We start from the raw sequence: 21446 nt of genomic DNA on the forward strand, positions 1-21446 counted from the left end.
TATTCTAAATATTAAATGAAATATTGAATATTCTACCCTAAAAAAATCGGATTGTCACAATTTTCTTTCTTGATCATATGTACTACACAAGATAGTTTGGATGGCAAAAGGCAGGCCTGGAGTAATCTTAGAGCTGAATCATGTAGTAATTACTCATCAAGACTTGCACTTTGAATTGCATCCAAATCCTATTAGTAATCAGTACAAAGCCATGAGCACCAATGTAACCTGTTCCTAACAGTTAAGCCAAAAAGTGAGCTTCAGTAATAGTACCAACTGGAGCTTCCCAGTGGTCTTATTTTACAATATAAGTGGTCCTTGTTTAGCCACTACTTTGTTTAGTGACTTTCACAATTACAGTGGTGATAACAAAGTAACTTTGTGACCAATCCTGACATTTATGACCTTTGCAGATCTGTAAAGCAAAGGGAACCTGAAGAAAGATCATAAGCACAGCTGAAGTTTCTCTTAGTGACTGTGTCACTTAATGACTAAATTGCTGGTCTCAGTTGTTGTTAAATAAGGGCTGTCTTTAGGCTGCACACATGGAGATAAGAGCATGAGTTACTTGTGCAAGATCCTTCATTTCCAGGGACAGCAGCTATTGTGATCCCCCAGCCAAAGCTTGATACAGTAGAAAATAAAGCAGACTTTCTGCAGAAGAGAAAACCGAGAATTTGTGTGGGGAAAATGATAAAAGGAAAGGAAAGTTTCTCATTCCCATTTTTGCACTCCACATACTATTTTCAGAACGCAACTTCATTTTTGTTTACTTCTAAGCTCATTAAGATGGCATGTACCCATACACTTTACCTCTTAACTTCAAGCAGAATGAAGTATCCTTGGAAATTTCTGCTGATGTTTTCGGCATCAGACTGACAGCTGTTAAAAGGAACTAGATGAACGGTTATTATAACAGGTAGAAATCTGGCACCTAAGGCTAAAAAAAGGCAAGGAAGAATCTTTAGCAACTTAAAAGACTGTTAAACATTTCAGCTCCAAGCCATGACTCTTGCTACGACATCTCAGGAGCTCATAGAAATGAGCTCAAATAAATGGATAAATAAAATAATGAAAAATGCATTAATGAGAAATGCATTAATTTTCATGTGGAACCTGAAGAGGGCTGCCGAGCGTTATCAGAGTCTGCTTTATGAAGTAAGAAGGACAGAAACTGATGCCAACAAAAAAGCTGCAAGGGATTAGCCTTTAAGGTGTCATTTTTATGGCTACCACATTTATTGCTACCAGTTTCCAAGGGCAGAGTGCTTTTATTTATGCTTTTAAATACATATGAATCTCCTCCATGACCATTTAATAGCCAGAATATGCCATCATTAATTAGGTAAAATTATTTTGATGTTTTTTCAATTGCTTAAAAAAAAAAACAGGTGCATGTAAAGCCAAGCTACAAAGCAAGAGCACTCTCTCTTTGGTAACTTTGTTTGTTTAAGGGCAAGAAATTTTTAGAATAGGATTCCCAGTCACTAAGTGAGGTGTCCCAAAAAATCAAGAGCATGGACACAACCATGTGGTTAAATTTCTGCCCTCTTTTTATATGTGCCACAGATTCCCCATATTCTGCCAGTCCCAGCTAAAAATTTCACATTCTTCTTTTTGAGAACTGAGCTTACGAAAAGGACAGCTGACAAATAGATGGTGTCCTCATATCAAATGACTGAACAGCTAGTATTTATCTTTTTGAAGCATTCATGCATGGAGACTGAGAAGGTTTGGGTTTATTCAGTAACATGTTTTGGCTAGCACTGCTTAAAAAAAGTCACAGTGATGTATGAAAGTATAAGATAACATCCTTATTAAAAGAAAAGTTGCTTCAAACCACCTTGGAAACATCTGATTATACTTACACTATGTCAGATGAAACCTTTAGCTTCATTGTCCCAAAGATGCTTTTTCAAAAGGCAACTGGACTTTCTTGGTTTTTTTTTCCTTGAAAACCTTTCACTTCTCATCCAAGAAGCTTCTTCAGTTCTAGATTGAAGAAGCTTCCTGGATGAGAAGTGAAACATTTTTAAGGGGGAAAAAACCCCAAAAGTCCAGTAGCCTTTTGAAAATCACCTTTGGAACAACCATGATCTGGATATTAAGAATCTCCCTAGACTTTTAGCTTCATTGCATGAAGCATAATTCGTATGAATTGATTCATATTCCATTGCATTGGATGGCCCAGACAAGGACACTTTTGATTGTTGCACTTAATAACCAACAATTAAACATGCAGCTTGCCTCATATTCTGTCAGATAGTATTTTTAAATGCGAAGGATTTCCTAATAATTAAGGGAAAAGCAAAAAGCAGAAGGGAAAAGATGAAGAAGGAGTTGTTTACACTGAATGGTTTACACTTTTGCATTAGAATGTAAATTCCTTGCTGTGTCATATTAACTTTAATGGGGGGGGAGCAGATAAAAATTCCCCTTGAAACTGATCTCACATACTACAAAGGAAAGGGAGTTTCAAACGGTCAGCCACTCAAAGAAATAGAAAGTGAGGGGAATCCAACGATGTGCATTTATTGTTTTCCCCATTTGCGTCCTTCTTCTGTCTCTCCACTGAAACTGCTGAGAGCCTTTGGAAATCCTCACACTGGTATATGACTTGTGATAATGTCAGAGAGACCAGAGGATACCCTGCCATTGACTGCAGCAGGATAGCAGACTCACTTATCTCCCAAGGTTCAGACCAGGGAGCTACCCTTAATAGTTCTGGGACAAGCCTGTCAACAAAAACAACAACACGGAGTGACAAAAATTACCAGCAGCTAATTGCAAAAGGCAGCTTTATTTGGCACAGCTTACATCCTGCAACAATATTTTTGATATTGTTAAATAGTATCTGCCTATCCTAGGTCCTTTGATTCGGTAGGTGAACAAAAATGCCAAATCCAACCTAAACATCTGGCTAACTTTATGATCAACCATAATAATAATGTATACATCCATGGTGCCCAGCTCTCAGCAACTGCACCATTATTATATAATTATATTAAGTATGCTATGTTATGTTATATAGCTATGTTATGTTATAACATTTTAATGTTTTATTATCCCATATTCTTAATTTTCTACTCAATGTATTTTCGCACTGGGCAAATGGTTGGACTAGATGATTTGTAATATCTCAATGATTCTACAATTCTATAGATCTCTATATTTCCATGACAAGAAAAGTGCTTGGAAATGCAGTAACCACTGCAGTGAAGACTTCCAAGGAGTTTTCCCCACACCAACAACTCAATGGCTATACTCTCAAGGGCAAGGGCTGAACATCGGAGCTGAGCTTGGTGGAAGGTTGGTCTCTCCCTACTGGTGACGGACAAAATAATAGAATAAAAGAGTTGGAAGGGACTTTGGAAGTCTTCTATACCAGGGGTGTCAAACTGCCGGCCCGCAGGCCAGATGCATCATAGCAAATCGCGCCCATTCCATTGCCGCAATGGCAAAAAAGGTCATGATATGTTGCGACACGTCATGTGATGTTGCGAGTTTGAAACCCCTGCTCTATACCATTTCAGACAAATGGTTGTCCAATCTCTTCTTAAAAATGTTCAGTGATGAAGAATGAAATGAAACTAAGTTTGACCTTTTCTCTAATGTGGACTTTCTTATCCTATTTGGACACTTACATTGTTATCTTTCTGTCTGCCTGGAAATGACTTGCATGTCATGTGCAATAGATGAATTACTATTTTTGTATACTAAACTTTGTGACATGTGTTTGGGTTACCCAGGAATGCAGTATTTAGCACTGCAATGCTACTAATTAGTTTTACAAATATATTATAAATGTTCTAATAAAATTATACAAGCTTTCCAGGTAAACCCAACCTGATAATTAAATGACTGACATTTCAATTATTATTATTTTTATTTTTTCAGTAAATAACAATTGACGGCATCTTTATCTGGGTGAAAAATTCAATCATTTGCTTCTGGGAAAGTCCCAAAATGTCCCATCCCTCAGAGCGTCCTCCTATATCATACCCAAAGGATCCGGCTTTCTTGAGAGAGCTATAATGATGGGAAAGGTGGAGGAAAAGAAAATGAAAGAAGGATGTCCTGCAGCAAAGTGGATTGACTCCATTACAGCAGTAATAGAAAACTTGAAGTGCTAGATTAGGGGCAGATCATCCTGGAGATCTATCTATGTGTACCAACTTGATGACACATCCTAAAAAAATAATAATAATCAAATTTATACTAAGACAATGTTCATGATATTTCATGATATCCATTGCAGACACAGAAGACTACATGTCTAACATTTAACCTCTTACAGACTCCAGCTCCTGCCTGCAAAGTCACAACTTGAACACATTGCTTGGGTCCAAAATATCCAATATCAAGAGGATGTGGCTGTTCCTCTGTTAGAAAAGACCACTTTGAATACTGTGGATCAGCAATTCTTTGTTCATGTGGGTTTGGGCTTGAATCAAAGAACAGCTTCAGCAGCATTTACAGTATTCTAAGATCTGTAGAAGAAATACAGAATAAAGTAAATACTACATTCAGTATTTACATTCCACACTAAAGTTCACATTCCACACAGCCTGATTGCCATTATTTAGCCTTATTATGTAAAAATCATTTATCAATTTCCTTCTTGCAGCCAGTCATAATGAAATCATTACTATTTTTTTTATAATACAGCCACCGAGATCAAGTTTGGTGTAAACTAGAAATTCTGCCACCCTATCATATTATATTACATGGGTTTATGAATTAATAAACGTATCCCAAAGAAATAAAACCAAAGAAATAAAAAGGGGATAGGAGAGAGAGAGAGAGAGAGAGAGAGAGAGAGAGAGAGAGAGAGAGAGAGAGAGAGAGAGAGAGAGAGAGAGAGAGAGAGAGAGAGAGAGAGAGCATCCATTTTGTCAATGGAAGTCTTTACCATTAAAATGATGAGTCGGCACAAAGAATCATCATCCCCTTAGTCATAAACTCCCAACTGGCATCTTCAGCCTATTGGGTTAGAACAGAATGATTCCTGCTGTTAGTCAGTAAATCTAGAATTCTGCTAGGCACAAAATCAGTGATACTACTGAAAAACGACTACAATGAAGCCATCCATCAGAAATTTTTGATCATATCCCTGTGAATCCAGAAAGAGGTTATTATTCCTGGGAGAGTTACTTTTAAGAGCACCATAACTGTTAGGCCATACTCTATCAAATAAAACATCCCCTGCAGTCCTGCAATGTAATGTTTACTACCAAATAAAAATATCCAAGATAACATGTTTTGCTTATGGATGGGAGGACAACTGATGTACAAGCATTTTAGAAATCATAAATTTGCAACTTTGAGAAAAAGACAAATTGTGCAACCAGTTAGGAAGCAGGTCAGAAAACTGCATGTAATACAATTGTATGGTAATATGATTTGTCAGTGTTTGTATCAGATATGGTTTTATTAAAGATAAGAAATCAAACATATAGAAGAATGATTTTTACTGAAAAATAACTAAAATGGCTTCTTCAAAAGAAGTGCTTCACTTACTCTTCTGGATTTCTTTTAGGGCAATCAATAAAAATGTAAAAAAGGGGGGACTCAAACTTTGAAATAGTTTTTTTTTTTTTTGCAATGCTTCTCAATAAAACTTCACCGTCAACACTCAGTACCCATAGAATTAGAAAAAAGATACTTTTATGGACTAGTAACTTCCTTAAGAAACAGCAAGCAGATAATAGGAAAAATGCTTAAATGCACAGTTTCACAAGGACCAGTGTAGTTTCTTACTTGTTTATAAATGACATGGAGTTAAGAATATGTTGCTAATTACATTACATTAAATTATTCAGGATGGTAAAGTAGAAGAAAAAAAGATAGCAAGGATCTTTAAAAGCATCTCTCCAAGTTGGCTGAATGGGATTCAAAATGCCAAACATAATTCAATGTAATCAGGTGCAGAGTGATGCACATTGACATATAAAGTCCAAATCTCACATATGCGTTAACGGAGCTGTGAGTTGACAGTGACTGGTCAGGAAGAGAATCTTGGAGTCACGGTGAAGAGCTCAATGAAAATGTCAATAGAGCATGCAGCTGCTGTAAAAAGTAATGCTAGGAAATATATTGAAAATAAAACTGCCAATGCAGTAATGACCTTATAAATTTTGTCACAACTGCATTTGAAATACTGTGCCTGGTTGTGGCAACAGCAACCGAAAAAGAATATCGCAGACCTGTAAAAGTATGAACAAAATTATTCCACAAAAGGAAAGATTACAGCAGTTGGCCTTTTAACATAGAGTAGCAGTGGCTTAGGAGACACGATAGAAATGCAGTACAGGTAGTGCTCGACTTACAACAGTTCACTTAGTGACCGTTCAAAGTTACGACACTGAAAAAAAATGACTTATGACCATTTTTCAAGTTACAACCTTTGCGGTATCCCCAGGGTCATGCGATCATTCAGAGGCTTGGCATATTTATAACCATGTTGCTGTTTCCCAGAATCATGTGATCCCCTTTTATGACTTTCTGACAAGCAAAGTCATTTGGGAAGCCAGATTCACTTAACAACTGGGTCACTAACTTAACAACTACAGTAATTCACTTAACAACTGTGGCAAAAATATCGTAACATGGGGCAAAATTCACTTAACAAATGTCTCTGTTAACAACAGAATTTTTGCGCTCAGTTGTGGTCGTAAATCGAGGACTACCTGTATAGAAAATGCATGATGTTTAAAATATGACGGGGAAGTTGTCTCCATCTCTCATGACATAACAAGTAGGTTCATCCACTAAAACTCGATATGGGAGTTTTAGGAAAATTCAGGACCAGTCAATAAACATTTTTTACACAATGCATAGCTGGAACTGGCGATTAATTTAAAAGATCAAGGTAAAGGTTCCCCCTGTCTAGTTGTAACTGACTCATTGCTCATCTCTGTGTCCTAGCCGAGGGAGCCACTGTTATCTGAAGACACTTCCATGGTCATGTGACCAGCAAGACTATATGCCAAAGTGCACAGAATACGGTTACCTTCCCATCCAAGTGGTGCCTATTTATCTACTTGCATTTGCATGCTTTCGAACTATTATTTAAAAAGGAACTCTGTCTGGGGGGGGGGTATGTGTATGTGTGGGGCTGTGCCTGTGCCTTTGAATTGGTGATGACAATTCCCTGCAGTGTTCTTGGCAAGGTTTTCACAAGTGGTTTGCCACTGTCTGCTTCCTAATCATCTAGCTGGCTTCATGCCCTAAGTCAGAACTAGGATTCATAGTCTCCTATTTTCTAACCTGATGCCTTAACCACTACACCAAACTGGCCCCTGTATTAAAAAGGAATAGACAGATTTATTTTTTAAAAAAAGGAATACTTAAGGATGATACATTATCTATCACCTACTCATGAGTTATCGACCTCTTGTCCATGATTCTGAGATACTTGTATGTTCATGAAATAACACAAATTTTGAACTAAATGATCTTTGGGCTGAGCCTAATCTAAAAGAGCTCATCTCATTTTCTGATATCATAATTCAAATTTAATTTTTCCAGAATTGTTATTAATTGATAACCAGAGTCCATTCACACATGAAATTATGTTCACATGCATGACAGGATGTTGAGCTGCAATGATTTCTGGGGTTATGGTGGTTACATAATTAGCAGTCCTATAGTTCAGTGTAATATTTCTCTGCAATGATGTGACTGCAAAGTTACTGTGAGGAGAATATTATAGTTTAGATGTACAATTGTCTTCACACCATCAGAGATTATTGGAGCCATAATTTTCCTTTGAAGGAAAAGGAAAAAAATGCTATGGAATACTTATTCCTCCTCTTGATCAACTTTTCAACTGCACCAAGTTTTACACAGAGAGAAAATATTTCAACATACATTTTAAATGGGAAAACAAATGAAAATATCAATCATTATGAAAGACCTATTATTTTTCTTCAGCATTTTTAATAGGAGGGGAAAATATTGCTAGAGTGTTTTTTTTTCTCCTTTCTTTTGAATCACATAATTAGTTTGTTTTTCAGGTGAGCAATTTTTCAGAAAAGAAATCTTTTTTGTTTAACATGAGTGCACACAAATATGTTATTATTTGACTACAAATGGGTTCAGAACAGATCCTAGAGGGATAAAGAATTCACTAATCTTAGTTATTGCTGGGATGCTAATAAACTTATCTCAGGAATTGTGAAAGAGCTGAAATATAATTCTGTCACTGTTTCCATATTTCCCACAAATCAAGCACTGAACCCCCTTTTCCTAAACTGCATTTGATTGTTCTTAGCCTTGATGAATCATTGAGCAAAGAAGGACAATTCATAAGATTTACAGATAGGCCCACCTGTAAACTATATATTGCAATATATAGTTTACAGAGATTCCTTCAGAGAAGAGAGATAGATACCTTAAACCTTATTTTTTTTTTAAAAATTGTATAATTCAGCCAGTGTACAATTATTGAATAAAATAAACAATGTATGCATTTATTGCTTTTTACAATTATTGGTTGTGAACTAATGGTCGCCTAATCCCATTTTTACAGTCTTTAAAAGCCAGAAAATATCTCATGATTTCTGGAGTAAAACTTTGATTCACAATATTCTGAGGGAAATAATTGTTAGAATAATCCACCTTCTAAATTTCTGAAAGTTTGTTTCATCTTTTCTTATGCCGGCTGTCTCATGGAATATAGCTTTGCAGCTATGCGCCTCTCTTCCTCCCCACCCTGCCCCCAATCCAGACAAGTGTCCCATGCCTCTTCTGTTCTGCAGCCCAGTGACTTCCCGGAACAGCTTTCTTGGAAATTCAGGAGCTGCAGTGGGGGCACTAAGTAGCAACACTGGGGTAAATCTGGAGCTTTTTAATAAGGTTTCTCCAAAATTCGAGGTGATTAAACTCCACAGAATGTGTGATAGGTCCTAGATTGCAATGGTCTCAGGATAACTGGAGTATACTTTTTTTACTTTTCCAGAATGTAAGAATATCAACTTTAAAATGTATGGGCTTTTAAAGGGTGTGTTTAGAGTTACCTTGAAAGGTAAGACTTCAAATGGTAGCAGAGAGTTGTGAAATATTATTTGGTTTGCAGTGGGTCAGATCATAATACCTCGATACAAATAATTCAATGTAAATATTGAATGAATCCTATGACTAACTCCCAGTTCAATGACAATTAACAGCTAAGCTTTCTTCCCAGACTTTCAGGGCTTGCTTAGATTGTCTCAGCTTCTTGGACCTTTGCCAGCATAGTTGACAACCAGCTATCTTATGCATGCAACTAAGATAGCATTTGTTGCTCTGATCAATTATCTCCTCATAGGAATTGATGGAAGCAATTGGAGTATATTGATTCCATTCTGTCTTCTAGCAGCAGTGGTTACCATTTACAAGATTACAGTGACACGAGACATGATTGGTTATTTATGGGATTCCTTACTGCTTGCTGAATAATTCTAAAGGTTATAGTCAACTTTTCTTTACTACTGATAGCATTTCTGGATTTTTTTTGGGGGGGGGGAGAGTGTAATATTTATACTAATCCACGTAACAATCATCTGAATAGGAGTACGCAATTCATCTGGATTACCTAAACAGTAGCTACTTTTAAGGGCTACAGTGTTGCTAAAATATGATCTAGACCAGACATGTCAAACTTGTGATGTCACGTGATGTCACACAACGTATTGGGATGGTTTTTCCATTGCCGGCAATGGGGTGGGCATGGCTTCTGGATGACGCATCTGGCCCACAGACTGGCAGTTTGACACCCCTGATCTAGACAGTTTGTTGCCACAACTAGAAACCAATCACATAGCCCATGTGAAACTATACTAGAACTTAAGAATTCAAGTTGACCCATTTTTTTTACTTACTTAGGTATTAATATACATATAATATCTAACCACTATGGCATTCTCTAAGTATATACTGTAAGAATGCCTGCAGGCTTGACACCAGATGATTCTTGGTGACTTCAGGACCACAGTGTAATTGACAGAAAGAGAGAAGTGGTTTGTCTCTAAGCTGGCAAAAAATATATATTCTGGCACAAATGCTATTGCATTTACCATTGAATTCTTTTTGGCTTCAATAACAAGGACAGCAAATGACCTTGTTCCTGACAAGATAAGGAAAGCAATCATGGTTTTTCCTGGATTAGTCTCCCTTTCTAAGGAGTATCACCTGCACAGGAAGAACAATCCAGAGTCATTCTCCCTTGTGTGACCTGGGGCTGGCCTGACCTGGGCATGTAGAGGTAAGTACTTTGAAAGTTGGGTTTAGCCATCTGTCAGGTTGACTAACTAATAATTTAAAGATACAGAAGCTACATATCCAGTCTAGTATTCAGCCCAAGCCAAAATAGCTATGTGGGATATTGCTCAGGGAAGGGATGTGTCTGCAACAGCCTAAAAGTCTGGGCATCATTATTATGGTCGGTCACTCAGTTATCTGGAGGTTTAGACTGGATTTGGCATTTTAGTCACCTATCAAATCCTTTCCTAGGACATGGGATAGGCAAATGTTGTTGTTTAATAGTATTAAATAATAATACTATTATTTAATAGTATTAAATAATAATACTATTATTTAATAGTATTAAATAATATTATAGTATTTAATAATACTATTGTCACAGGAGCTGAGCTGTTTCAATAAGCTGCCTTTTTCAACTGACTGGTGGGGATTTTGTCAATGCCAGTGGGGTTCAAGTGGTTGCCCCAGATATTTTGGGATTATACCCAAAGGCATCTATTATTATTGGTACTATCTTTGCTTTCATTTGCCACAGACATTTTATTTCTATTTGCAGGTCATTGTATTTTGCAATTTTTTTCCATTTCTTCTGCTGTTTCCAGGTACTGCCACTTCAGGTATTATTCAGACTTGTTTTTCTTATTAACAATTGTTAAATCTGTAGTGTTATGTGGCAGGTGCTTGTCTGTTTGAATTCCAATTTCCCAAAATACTTAACTTCTTCATTTTCTATTACTTTGTCTATTTTTTGGTTCCATCAGTTCTTGCGTGCAGGCAAATGGTATTTGTTGCAGATATTCCAATGCACCATTGTTGCTCATTTGTTATGCTGTTGTTTGTTATCAGTCTGTGCAATCTTGTTGCAGCAGCTAACCAGGTGGTCCACTGGTTCTTCAGCTTCTCTGCAGAGACAGCATTTTCTATCTGTTGGTATTTTCTCAATTCTGGCTTTATATGCATTTGTTCTTAAGGCTTAGTCTCATGCAGCCCTTCTGTTACTTTCTTTAACTTTCTGTTCTTAGCCTTTTCCAGGTATTTATTGTTATCTGCTTTGTCGGTATTTTTTTTAAAATGTACTGACCATGTAATATTTTGCCTTACCATGTCTCTTTTCAAGGCATTTCTTTCTTAGTAGTAATAGTGCTATACATTTATATTTACATTTAATCAGGAAAAATCAAAGGTGTAAGTACAGATTAGGTGAGACCTGGCTCCAAAACAGTAACTGTGAGAAGGACCTTGGAATCTACTGGATGATCGCTTGAATATGAGCCAGCAGTGTGCAACAGCAGCCAAAAAAGCTAATACATTCCTAGGTTATATAAACAGAGGCACAGAATCACGATCACGTGAAGTATTAGTACCGCTTTATAAAACCCTAGTAATACCACACCTGGAATACTGCAGCCAATTTTGGTCACCATGCTACAAAAAAGATGTTGAGAGTTTGGAAAAAATTCAGAAAAGAGCAATTAAGATGATCAAAGGCCTGGAGACTAAAACATATGAAGAACAGCTGCAGGACTTGGGTTTGGCTAGTCTAAAGAAAAGAAAAAAATAGGGGTGACATGATAGCAGTGTTCCAGTATTTGAGGGGCTGCCACAAAGAAAGGAGGGTGTCAAATTATTCTCCAAAGCACCAGAGGGCAGAACGAGAAACAATGGTTGGAAACTGATCAAAGAGAGAAGCAACCTGGAATGAAGGAGAAATTTCTTAACAGTAAGGACAATTAACCACTGGAACAGCTTGCCTTCGGAAATTGTGGGTGCTCCATCACTGGAGGTTTTTAAGAAGAGACTAGAGTACAGTCACTTCTCTGAAATGGTATAGGTTTGCCTGCTTGAGCAGGGAGGCTGGACTAGACCTTCAAGGTCCCTTCCAGCTCTATTCTATTCTATATTTTTATCTCTTCTTTAAAATGTATACCTCAAAATTGCAAACATATTGCATACTTCATACTCCTGCTTGATATTTTCCTCACAACAGTCCTGTGAGGTGGGTTGGACTGAGAGAGAGTGGTGTGCCTAGTCACCCAGTCATGGTTAACTTCATCACTGATAAAGCCTTCTAGGTCTAGTCCAGAGCAGAAATTAAGTGAGGACAGAAGGAAAAAATGTTGCTTTAAAACTGCATCTGCTAAAGAAGGTTTTAACCCCACAAAGCTGTGAGCTGGGGATGTGCTAAAGTCAGAACAATGAGGTCATGTCCTTTGAAAAGGTCTACTGGGACATGTTTGTGCTGCAGGTAGAAGGACATTAGTATGAGCAATTCAACTTGACAACTGCATTCATATGTAAATAAAATGCACAGATTCCACTTAGCAGCACCAAGAAACAGTAATATTCATAATCTTGATGATACCAACAACAATAATGTCCTCATGCAAATACCACGACTATGTTCTTCTGTTGCTGTATCAGATGCAAGGATTTAAATTTTAACATTTGTGTGGTGATGTCATTATGTAATTATCATCACTGCCCCTCACTGGGGTCCTTGCCCCCCCCTGCAGACACCCATTAAGAAATATTGGAAAATCTATTAATATGGGAACATAGTTATAGTTCTAAGGCAGGAATAAACTCAAAGGATCCACATTTTAAATGTGAAAAACAGCGTGGTAACTCTGGCCAGGGCAATTTATCCTATCACACAAGGAATGATAATAAACTGTTGTAATTACAAATAAAGCCACGTTTATCCGATATGGTACACCTAGATATAGAAGGGTCATAATGTGCCTGGGGGAGGGGAGGGGGGGAGAGAAAGCAACAGGAGATGGCCATCACGCCTTGCTGGCAATTTTTTCAGTGTCACTATGAAAGCCAGGAATGGTGAACCAACAGCTTTAGCCCTGCATGAGTACTTGGCAAGATTACTAACGTACCCTGCCGAAAAATTAAATATAGGTAATAATCTGAAACGGGGGGGACAGGGGGTGTACTACCGCGAGAGTTAACGTATGGCCACAACCGTGGATTAAAGCAAAGCAGCAAAGTGACACGTGGTACTTTCAAAAACTTTTGAGCAGGGATGGCGGGAGGGGAGGGGCTATGCTAGGAGTAGCGGTTTTTTGACAAAGCTACAGGGGGCTTCGTTTCAAAAATTTATTTTTATGGATTCACGGGAAATCGCCGAACGCCAAATACCGGAACGCCTAAGACCGGAACTGCTACTTCCTCGGATCAACTCTCTGACTCGCTTCTACTTTCATTAACAATTAGAAAGAAAGGAGGCGGAGTCGCACTTTCGTTTGTAGGGGTGAAACCTCAAAATATTTGCCCTAGAAGTTTATTACTCCAGCAAAAATAACTTGCTCCCTCTTCTTAAGTTAGTTCTGTTGCAAAATCACGAAGAGGGGGGGGGAGAGAAGAAGTCGAAGTAAGGGGTGGGGAGTATTTCTAATTTGTTTTCTCAATTTCTTTATCCTCCAACGCTGGTAAGCTGGAGGAGTGAAAAGGAAGCAGGCTGTTAAATAAAGGTATCTCAAGAGTTGAAATGTTATAAAACAGAGTGTGTTGACCAACTTTTCCATCTTCCGTTTTATTACATCAGCTGATGCATCGATTCTTTGCCATCTACATAATTTCCACCCGAGCTCTCTTAGCGGGGAAGAGTTTTAAGGACGAGGCTCCCCACTGCAGACACCACTTTTGAAGTCGCGGCAATATTCCTCTCCTTTCAATGAAGCTTCTTCCCTCCCTTCCCCTCCTTCCCAAGAATCCTTGGCTAAATCATTTGTAATTTTTTAAAAATCTCCCTCTTTCATCCTCTTCGCTTTAGCACGCCTCCCTGTTTATTTTCCAGCTTTGAGAGTGGTTGTCTTCCTGTTCCCCACCACCGCCACCCTTTTTAATATTTTGCACGGTGCCAAGCTTGGGAGTTTTCGCATATTCGCCTCCCCTTTTCTGCAGCCTCCCTCCCCAGCCCCATCAGAGGAAATATTACAATGTTGCAAGCTGACGTAAGGACATTACAAGGAAAGGGCTACATTTCGGAGTGTTTATGAAAAGCTTCGGTACTGTACTGTCACCAGGGGGCATGCAATAGAATGCATTTCGTTCAACATTTGGGATAATGATCATTTAGAAACCACTACGACCAAAACAAAAAGAAAAGCAAGAAAACGAAAAAAAGAGCGAGCGGGCGAGCTTCCAGTGAGCTTTGGAACCGGCGCCAGGCAGAGGAGCCATGCAGCCAAACTTTCGGGAACCCTTGGTTATTTTTTCTGACATTGCAGCTCGCCCTTGAGGATCGCTTACTGGATTCTCCGGATTTTGTTTTGCTTCTTTTTTTCCCCCTCCCTCCACCTCTCCCCGCCGTCTCCAGGCCCGGTTGATTCGCTTGCCCGTGGCGGCAAAGGAGGAGAGAATCGAGCGAGCTCCCCAACAGCGAGGAAGCCGCAGCAAAACGCCCTGCCTGCGTGCTTCTTTCCGCTGCCTGGCTGGCTGGCTGGCTGGGCTGGCTGACTCTCCCGCACGGCTCGCTTGCCTTGGGATCCAGTGTTGTTTTGAAGGGAGCTAACATGGCGACGGTGCCCGTCTATTGCATCTGTAGGCTGCCCTACGACGTAACCCGCTTCATGATCGAGTGCGACGCCTGCAAGGACTGGTTTCACGGCAGGTAACACAAAGCGATCGGGCCTTTCCTCGCCCCCCCTCCCCCCGCTCTAGGGCAGAGATCCCCTTCTTCTCGCTCGGGGCCTTTCGTCTCTTTGGCTCGCCCGGGCAGGAGCGGCGAGAGAGCGAGCGGGAGATCGAGCGACAGAGGAGAGATGGTGGGCTCCTGGCTGCCGCTTCTGCTCTGTGCAGTTTTCCAACAGGCCTTTTTGGAGAAGAGGAGGAGGAGGAGGAGCCACTCTCTCGTTTCCCTCTCTTGTATTTTTTTTTGTGTGCGTGTGTGGTTTTGTTTTTGTTTCGTAAATTGTCGAGCCCGGGCATACACAATGGACTCCCCCCCCCCTTCCCGGGGCTCTGGTGTCAAGGGGCTGCGGGTAGTGGTGGTGGTGAAGGAGAGAGCTATTGTCCTTTACTCGGGGAGGGACGGCGGGCGGGCGGGCGAACGGGCTGACTGACTCGCTTGTGCTATAAAGGGTGTTTCTCCCCCCCCCGCCTTTTTTTTTTTGGGAAATTATTATTTTATTAGCTCCTGGTTTCTGGCCGGCTGTCTCCCTCCCCCGATCGGGGTCTTATTGGGTGGATTCAATGGGGAGGGTTAAGGATTTAAGGTTAGTTGCTCCCCTCCCCTCACTTTCTCCAGAGAAGGCATGGAGAGAGCAGAACCGGGGGCGGGGAGAGGAGGAGGAGGGGGGGGGAGGTTGAGGAAAGCGGTTCCACAATGTCTGGCTAAGAGGGAAAAGCGAGCGAGCCAGTCCCGGGAAAGACCCCTACGGAGCAAGCGGGAACCGCAAGGACCGGGGCAGCGGAGGCGGCTCCCGGAGGGCCCGCGCTCCGGGCGGTCACTTGCTTCGCGCCTCCTGAGGGAAGGGGGCGACTGGGGGGGGGTATTTCCTCGCCTGCTGGGCGCCACGATTTGCCCGGGGAGCGCGCGGGCCCCAAATGGCAGCGTGGAGCGAGGAAGCGGATAGCCAGGGCTTCCCCGAGAGCCGCGGCCACACAGGGTATTCCTTGCAGCGCAGGCTGCTGAAGCCTGGCGCTGACGCCACTTCGCCAGGGCTAGACTCCGGTATGGAGCAAGCGAGTCCACTCCGTCAACAGGGGAACGAGAGTCCCCGGCCGCCAGACTCAGCCCGAAGGTGGGCGGAGAAGAGCACACAAGAAAGGCGAGACCCCTTTCTGGTCTTCCTGAGGTAGCGCTGTCTTGTGAAAGACAGCTCCCCCACCCCACGCCCGGTTGCCACGTCCGCCTCTGACACTTTCACGGTGCCCCCTTTTTTTGTTTCTTTTCACCAAATGAGATACAAGGGGTGGTGTGGCTTCTTGGAGCCAGTCCGGGAAACAGCTGGGGAGGTTAATTCCCTGACGCTCCCCGGTCAAAGCTTTGGCTGCCGTCTCCTGGGCGGCAGACTGCTTTTAATTCGCCTTGTCCACCGTCAGCAGTGGAATCTGAGACAATGTACGCCCAGGGGCTGGAAACTCCCTCGGCCACCCGCTTGTCTCCTTGGCTTTTGATCAGTATTTGATTTGTGCAGGAGGGGTCCCCGCCCCGCCGCCTTTGTCAGGCTTTCTTGGCGCTTTAATTATCACTTCACCTCGACCGTGTCTGCCTTGTTTGCAGGGACTCTCTGGATATGATCTGACTATCAACCTGATCTTTGTGCCTCGCGGTGGCGGGGTTGTGTTGCATGCGGAAGGCAGACGCGTCGCTCATTTAAAAAAAAAAAAAAAAATGGAGCTGCAGGAAGAAGGGGAAGGGACTTCAGCTGGATTTCCTACGAGTTCCGTCTTAGGTAGTTTGCACTATAGGTCTTGTGGAAACTAAGGCGCCTCTGATGGAAGCCGGTGACGCTGAAACGACTCGGATCTGTAGGTCCGGGCTGCCGAAATTGGTCGGCTCTCGCGGGCTTCTCTGTGATGCCAGTCTGCAGGAGTTTAAAGGACTTCGGCGTTTTGTTTTCAGTGTGTTTAGCCGCGCATGGACGACGGGGTGACTGTAATGAATAATCTTCCTATGATTCGCTGCTGAACTTCATTGCAACTTGGTTTCTTCTTAGCAGGAGGCAAGGGATCAAAAGCAAGTTGATACTCGGGAAACTCAATTTCAAAGGCAAGGATGATTGCCTCGCCTCTGAGGGATAGACAAGGTAGCTTTAATTAACTAATGACGATGGTGGGGTTGCTTTGGTTATGCTTGATGCTTTTGCAGTAATTTGTTTACTCTGTTACTTTGTCCATTACTCTGGACATTATGAATGGTGAAAAACCATTATAAAAATAAGTAAGTCACTGTCAGCCCAAATGGGGAAATTTGGTATAATCTGATTGGTGGTCATAATTTATTGTGTCTGATGCACAGAAGAGAGTTGTACTTATTCCTTCAAAATCATCCAGCTTTAAAGTGTAAGAATAAGTACTTGTCCATAATACTGTCTTGATCTCTTTGGGGGAGAGGTGGTACTCTCTCACACACACCATAAGTTGCAAAGGAATAATAGTTAAAAAAATCTCCCAAAAGATTAAAGGACATTTCAGCACTTGATGCTGAAATAGTAAATAAATTTATATACTATGAAAATTTTTCTTCAAATAAAATTGATAATTACTCTGTCCAATCCATTAATTTCAGTAGACTAAGACACTATTATTTCTGCTTTGAACCGAACTGCTTAAAATTAGTCTGAGTTTATGAACAAGACATAGGAGACAGTATCCCTCCTCCTATGAACAAGCAGATCTTGTCTTGAAATCATTAGCTGCACATATGTAAGGATGTTCACAAAACTATAATTCACAGTGTATGCTGTGGTTAAAAATAGGACATTGTTAGCCTAGTATATATTTTTTCATTTTTAAAAATTAAATTTATTTCACTATGATTTCCCTTTGTGCCATCCTTGCATTCAAGTTGCGAACAACTTGAATATTAAAATATAATAAAACATGGTTTTAATACTTATCAACTTTTTGTTTCTGTTTAGTTAGAACTGGGATATATAGAAAAATATAATAAAGGTGAGTGACAATTTCAGGAATACTCACACAGTTGTAAGTTGAAAGCCTTAAATAGTGATGCAAGAGTTAGGTTCACTCCTTTCTATGTGCATAATGCAGTATGTGAATGCTGTACATTTTTAAGTTCTAAAGATTACAAAGTTGGATAATTTCCCTAGAAAATTTAAGCATCCATATTTATTTACATTACTTTTATCTGATTTTTAGGGTAGGGGGAGAGACAGAGTAGATTCATTATATTGTAAGTCCCACCACCCATTAGCTACCTTTTGCAATAAAAACAGCTATTAAAATAAAGAAAAAGATGTGAAGAATGCATCTAAACAAGACTTTTGTGAAATAATTTTGCTGAGTAATTGAAAACGGTAGCATTCAAATATACAAAAAACTCATACATATTGTGTAATGACAACATTGTGTTGCCATTATCATTTAAAAGAGGAACCTTTCAAAAGAATACCCATATACACAGAAAGGACAAAGTTAAAAAGAGAGAACAAAAAAAAAGGCAATAAAGTTTTCCTCCAGAAAATAGGATTAGTTGCTGTGATATTTTTTATAGAAAATCACAGCAGCTAGTGGGTATATGACCAATTTAACTGAAAAATGAAAAACTTATTTGGAGGGTCTCTAAATAGTACACTTTTAAAATGTGTCACCTTTATGAGCTATAGATAAACCCAGCATTATGTTTATATTAATTCTGAAAGTATTATTTTTTGTATCTATGTATGAACTTTTGAGGGGAGGATATGCACTAGAAGTTTAAATCCAACTCATCTGCAAGCTACCTGTTAGAGGTGGCTGACTTACTTCTTGCATTGTGTCTAATTTTTCAGTTTTGTTGATTATGGTACCCTGCCATAAGATCATTTTTTAAGATTAGAAGTGCAGTATCTTCAGTTTGGAAATAAATGCAGCTATATGATTAGACCATTCAGTTTTAATGGATTTCACCAGAATACTGGAACAATAATCATGCCATTTTGGGAACTGTGATCAGTTCTCAACATATCTGGAGACTACTAAGCTATATCTTAAATTAATTATAGTTATTTTCATATCTCACACTAATGTTTTCTTAAGTTTTTGTTTAGCAAGATGTGTATTATATGTGTATTCATACACAATAGAAAATACTTTTCAGTTGAAGTGTGTATAGGATTGTATCCTTAAGCATAAATACATCTTATCACATGTGGTTTTAAAAATAAGACAACATAATAATAATAATAATAATGTAAACATTAATGATGCAATCATTAATTATTACGGTATATTCTTCATATAATGTTAATTATATAGCATTAATTGCTATCTAGTTCCTGATGTTCTAGATCAGGAGTGTCAAACTGCCGGCCCATGGGCCGGATGGGTCACAAGGAAACCACGCCCACCCCATTGACGGCAATGGGGAAAAAGTTCTAATACATCGCACGATGTCACGTGGTGTTGTGAGTTTGACATGTCTCTTTTAGATAGTTTAACTATACAAAATAGGAGGCAGTCTCATTAAGGAATCACTTTGGGGTTGCAGGTGTCATTGAAAATTGTGGTTTGGGTGCCTTTTATCAGCTTAGCTAATATACCAATTATGAACTTATTTGGACATATGCCTAACTATAACTGCTCATATTTAAGCAATATTTGTGTGGATTATTGCAATCTATTAACTATGTGGCGGCCTTTGGCACTGTATACCTTTGGCACAACCCAAGTTAGGATAGTGAGATTATTGCTTTCAGACTGGGATGAATTCTTCAGTAATATTATGCAAATCTTTTGTAGTCTTCACTGTTTTAAGTGTTAAAACTGTGGATGATCAAATGCTACCCTTGGAGGTTGTTTAACTTCCAATGCATGTTGTGATGGCAGTTAATATCAAGTAGTACCTATGTTCAGTACCTGAATACATGCCACCCAGTGTCCGTAGGGAAGGTAAAAGGATCAAGTGATGTAATTTGTGTCATAATCTCACTGTGAAAATGGTACAAATTATATAATTTGCATCAGCTGCATCATGACATGACTGATACAAATTATTATTATTTGCACAAGGAGATCATGAGGTTTGTGAAGTCATTGTGACTTGTGGCTCATGTGCCTATCCCTATGTAAAATCACCTGAAAGCTCTATGATGATGGACTGCTGCTAAAAATAAGGCTTTTGCATTGATGACACAGCGGTCTTTAGAAGCTATAGTGGTATCAAAATATCATGGTACAAATGAAGCAAATTATGCAATTCAGTGTCTTGATACATGTGATGTCATTCCCTCAGGATAGCCATGAATGGTACTCTGGCTATGAAGTGTCTGCATGAGGGAGATTGCTTGGTTGTTGTTTTTGTGCCTGTTAAAGATGTTTTCTTTTGACAAGTATTTAGTTTTTAAAAGTGCTTATACTTTCTCATTTTGCATGTCATACTTTTATTTTCATTTCAATTGTATTTTTCTTAGTTTGTTTATATACTATGTTTATAGTCACTTATTAGCACTTTAGAATGGAAATGCCCCGATCTGGAAACCTCTGTATTATTTATGAAAAATATTTCATTTAATAAGAATGAGAGAAATAATCCAACAATGAATTTCTTTTGAAAACAGTCTTTTACAAATCCTAATCTGTATAACTGAAGAGTAATAACATTCAGAATTTCAAAAGAAATAAAATATCTTGAACCATTTTGGTAAGATTTACAGTTTTTACTCGTACATTGTTCAAAGTAATAACATTCTCTCCTTGTGTTGAATGAGCTTGTTCAACATGAATAAAGGACCAGTTATCTATAATTTTACAGCCTGTTTTCAAAACATACAACATGATTTAGATAACTGAAACAAATAGAAGTATAAAAGGCATTTTTGTTATGGAATTGTAATGGCAATTTGTAAAAGAAATTTATGATGCTTTAAGAAGTTACAGGCCTGGGATAAGAATGAAAAAAATACACTAATGAGTAGCTATTTCATTAAATATACAGAAACATGGCTAATTTATCACTCAAACCTTGTTAAAAATAAAGGGATAAAGAATCAGCCCACTGCAATATTCATTTTGAAGGTTTTAGGACATAATGAATTTGAATAAATGGCATATTTGGAGTTCTGAAAACTTCTCATTGCTGTTGCAGATCTCTTGTGGAGGGGAAAAGCTTTCTCAGTTTACTCATTTTTACTCAGAAGAGTACATTTTCAAGCAAAGCACTGAGTTGTAGTTCCTTATATTATTATTTTAGGTGTAAAAAACTTGTTATGTAATTGATTACAGGTAGTCGTTGACTTACGATCATTGGTTTAATGACCGTTTGAAGTTACAATGGCATTGACAAAAGGTGACTTAAAACCAGTCAATGTAGTGTCCCCAGCATCATGTGATCAACATTCAGATTCTTGGCAACCAACATATATTTATATAGTTGCATCATCCTGGAATTGCATGATTGCCATTTATAACCTTCCCAGGGGGCTTCTGACAGGCAAAATCAAGGGGGGGGGGGAAGCTGGAGTCACTTAAAAGACTATGGTAAAAATGGTCTTAAAATTGGGCATGACTCACTTAATCACAGT

General features: G+C 39.3%; 1 protein-coding gene across 1 annotated transcript in view; it reads left to right on the plus strand.

The window, feature by feature from the left end:
* The first annotated feature begins 14173 nt into the window (after window positions 1–14173).
* Window positions 14174–21446, plus strand: part of PHF2 (PHD finger protein 2) — a 140161-nt gene continuing 132888 nt past the window's right edge. The window contains exon 1 of the mRNA XM_039348575.1: window positions 14174–14869. Within this exon, the coding sequence (XP_039204509.1) occupies window positions 14772–14869 (98 nt within the window). The 5' untranslated portion in view covers window positions 14174–14771. The remainder of the gene's footprint in view (window positions 14870–21446) is intronic.

Source organism: Crotalus tigris, unplaced genomic scaffold, assembly GCF_016545835.1.
Source record: "Crotalus tigris isolate CLP2741 ecotype Arizona unplaced genomic scaffold, ASM1654583v1 scf7180000018160.1183395, whole genome shotgun sequence".
In the NCBI taxonomy this organism is placed as follows: domain Eukaryota; kingdom Metazoa; phylum Chordata; class Lepidosauria; order Squamata; family Viperidae; genus Crotalus; species Crotalus tigris.